This window comes from Palaemon carinicauda, chromosome 23 (genome assembly GCF_036898095.1).
Source record: "Palaemon carinicauda isolate YSFRI2023 chromosome 23, ASM3689809v2, whole genome shotgun sequence".
NCBI classification, from domain to species: Eukaryota; Metazoa; Arthropoda; class Malacostraca; order Decapoda; family Palaemonidae; genus Palaemon; species Palaemon carinicauda.
In genome coordinates this window covers 54,458,534-54,461,988 of record NC_090747.1, presented here as the reverse complement: position 1 = coordinate 54,461,988, position 3,455 = coordinate 54,458,534, and the positions used below count along the sequence as shown (strand labels likewise).

Genomic DNA, 3,455 nt, shown 5'->3' with positions numbered 1-3,455 from the left:
AGTTCATATTCTTTCTTCTGTGCATAAAGGAAACATTCCTCCAAGGTTCAAACAGAGAAGCTCGATCATTTCACCGGTGAAAAGGTACAAAAACCACATGCTGTAGTAGAATATAATGTAAACATGCGTTTATTTGATAAAAGTTATAGGTATATGAGCACCAATGAGTGTATGAGAAAAAGCTCTAAGTGGTATAAGAAGTTATTTTTTCATATGATAGATATATGCCTTCTCAATGCATATACGACGTACCAGGTAAAAACTGGGAGCAAGCCTCCATTTAACTATTTCATAAAACAGGTAATAAGGCAATTAATATATATATATAGTATATATATATATATATATATATATATATATATATATATATATATATATATATATATATATATATATATATATATATATATATATATATATATATATATCAGGGAGCAGTAGTAAGAGCGAGGGAAGTCGGAGTGATTGGTGATAATCTAACGCGCTTGACCGATGCACTGGGAAACATTTCCCAGCGTCATTTGCCCACTCGGAAAATAACCCCAAGCCTCGAAAACGATGCCACGTTTGCTCCCATAGTACTAAGAAAGAAAGGAAATCGCAGAGAACATATTATCAGTGTTCTGCATGTGATGTTCCTCTTTGCATTTAGCCATTCTTTAAAATATACCATACTGTAAAGGTTTTCTAATTTTGTTTGTAGCTAAGGATAAATGTATTTTATTTTAGATATCTTATTTTCAGTTTTTTTTTTAGTATTCATAACCTTGTCAAGTAATAAAAATGTAAATACAGAATAATTAGCCATGTTTTAAAATATACCATACTGTAAAGGTTTTCTAATTCTGTTTGTAGCTAAGGATAATTATATTTTATTTTGAATATCTTATTTTCGTTTTTTTTTTTAGTATTGATAATTTGTCAAGTAATAAAAATGTAAATACAGAATAATTAGCCATGTTTTAAAATATACCATACTGTAAAGGTTTTCTAATTCTGTTTGTAGCTAGGGGATAAATATATTTTATTTTGAATATCTTATTTTCGTTTTTTTTTTTTTTTTAGTATTGATAACTTTGTCAAGTAATAAAAATGTAAATACAGAATAATTATGCTTTTTTACTTATCCTGGTTATCTTGAAATGATACGCTGGAAGTAATCAAATATCTCTCTCGTCCAATTATAATAATTTTCTCTCTATATCACACAAATAAGTATCTATGTTAATTTGTGCATATAATTATGGTCATTTGTAAGAGTAAAACTTTTTGTGAGACTGATAATTATAGTATGCGTATAAGAGAGCATTCTTATCTGAAATTATTTTTATGTAACTATGAAAGAATATATAACAACCATCTGCTACAACAATTAGTGGTCTAATAAAAATGCAAGTAGGCAAATCAAAATATCTACTTATCCTAATCAATGTGTCGATTATAGGGTACCATATATAATATTTGTAACATTATTATAATATGCTTTGTAATAAAGGGAAAACTATTATACTCATTAAAAAACGAGTTGAAGGTAGTAATTAATATTTTTAAGAAATCAAATCTTATAAATCTTTTACAACTACGTGAAGAGTAATCAAATACTTATTGTACTATGTTCGTAAGTTAGAGCAGTGCAAATACAAGGAATGAAAGATTTAGAACAAAGACCAAGTGTTGTCACTGATCTCATTCAGAGGTAGACCTATAAGCTGACAGATTATCCTCCAAAAGAGGCCGCCTGCTGTGTCTTTAATTTACCGTCAAAATCCGACTCCACACCGTCCTTCCCACTACTATATCCCCCCGGTCTCTGAATAATATGCTCTTACGGCTGGCAGCGGAATTTACAACCTTTATTCGCAAATAAAAGTTCATACATTTAATTTCACAAGATTTGTTATATACCACTGGATTCGGCATTTAATGGTCTTTCTTTCAAAGTATATATAAAAACATTTACCTTAACTTATTTTTTCCTAAATCTTGCCGTTGTGGTGGACGGACATGATCCGAATGGAGCCGCAGTGAAGTGGTTAAACAATCTAAAAAACTGGCTTACGTGATCTATAATTTTGAAAAGTAAAAACTCATCATTCACATATCGACGGTACAAAAAGGGTTCAAATTCTTCACAATACCATAGAAATATATTTGCCAAAGTTGGTCCACACGGCGATCCCATTGCTTCTCCATCTACCTGCTCATATAACTGGCCATTAAACATGAATATGGATGTAGTGGTAGCTAGTTCTAATAGTATTTTAAATTTTTTTTTTTGAAACCTTTTAAAATGTCTTCTGAGTTAGGAAAAAGTTGTTCAAGAATCATCTCCAATGTTTCTTTTAAAGGAATGTTTGTGAACAAACTTTCCATATCGAAGCTGCACATAACATAGTTATTTGCATCTTCGACAGAATTTATCAAGTCTACAAATTCATAAGTATTTTCTAGGGTATATTCATTTACTGTGAAAGAGGCGAGCTTGGTTACTCGATGTTTGAACAGGTCATAGGAGCAAGTATTAATAGCTGGGAGAATTGGTCTCAGAGGAATGCCCTTTTTCTGAATCTTAGGGGCACCATACATAATACCAGGTTGTGTTCCTATTGCCATCATTGCAGAGGCTGTTTCGTCTAACAATATGTCACCCTTCTTCCACTTACAAACTATATAGTTTATTTTATTCTCCAAATTTAAAGTGTGAATTAAGGGGTCCTCCGACAGCAACTCTCTGAACTTAGACCTATCATTTAAAATATCTTTAATTTTCCTTTAATGATTAGTTTTATCCAGTATTACAACTCCATGACCTTTATCCGGTTTACTTATAATTATAGTTGAGTCTTTACCTAGGTTTCTCAAGATTTCAATATCCTTTTTAGAAAAAAAGGGGGAAAAATCTTTGTGGGATTTTAAATTCTAGAATATTCTGTATGCAATGTCCTGTATGGCCCGTTTAAAGCCATATCCATGATCGCCATGTGGAACCTCCTTGTCAAGGTATGAGTATAAATTTTCAAATGCTAGAAAAATGTCTATTAAAGTTCCTACTAAAATGGTGCAGTTTAAAGTTCAATCCATATGCTAATAGTCCTTCTTTTGGTGATAATTTTTGACTGGAGTGACTGAAAATAACTTTATTAGGGTCAAGTGAATCTAGAGTTTGTTATACCTAAAAAAAAATAGTTTCTTTTCGTGGGTTTTTATAGTCTTAGTATCAACTTTACATACATTTTTGGAGATATAAGATTTAAGGTAATAATGATAAAAAAAAAAAATAACTGTAGTGCTTAACTCAGTATCTAGTCTGAATTTTTCTTTTCCTAAATTCTTTATGATTTTAATTTTATAATTTATTTCTATGGTTAGAACTTTAAATGGCCATTTTCCATACAGTTTAGAATTAAGTAAATTACTGTACGTTTTTACAATTTAAAATATAAATATTTTGGGTA

At 30.3% G+C, this 3,455-nt stretch overlaps 1 protein-coding gene across 1 annotated transcript in view; it reads right to left on the bottom strand.

Annotated features, from left to right (window-relative positions):
- The window catches only part of LOC137617589 (uncharacterized), a 52,527-nt gene extending 49,914 nt beyond the window's left edge, over window positions 1-2,613 (bottom strand). Inside the window, exon 1 of the mRNA XM_068347597.1 lies at window positions 2,367-2,613. Coding sequence (XP_068203698.1) covers window positions 2,367-2,613 — 247 coding nt within the window. The remainder of the gene's footprint in view (window positions 1-2,366) is intronic.
- Between the last annotated feature and the right edge of the window lie 842 nt (window positions 2,614-3,455).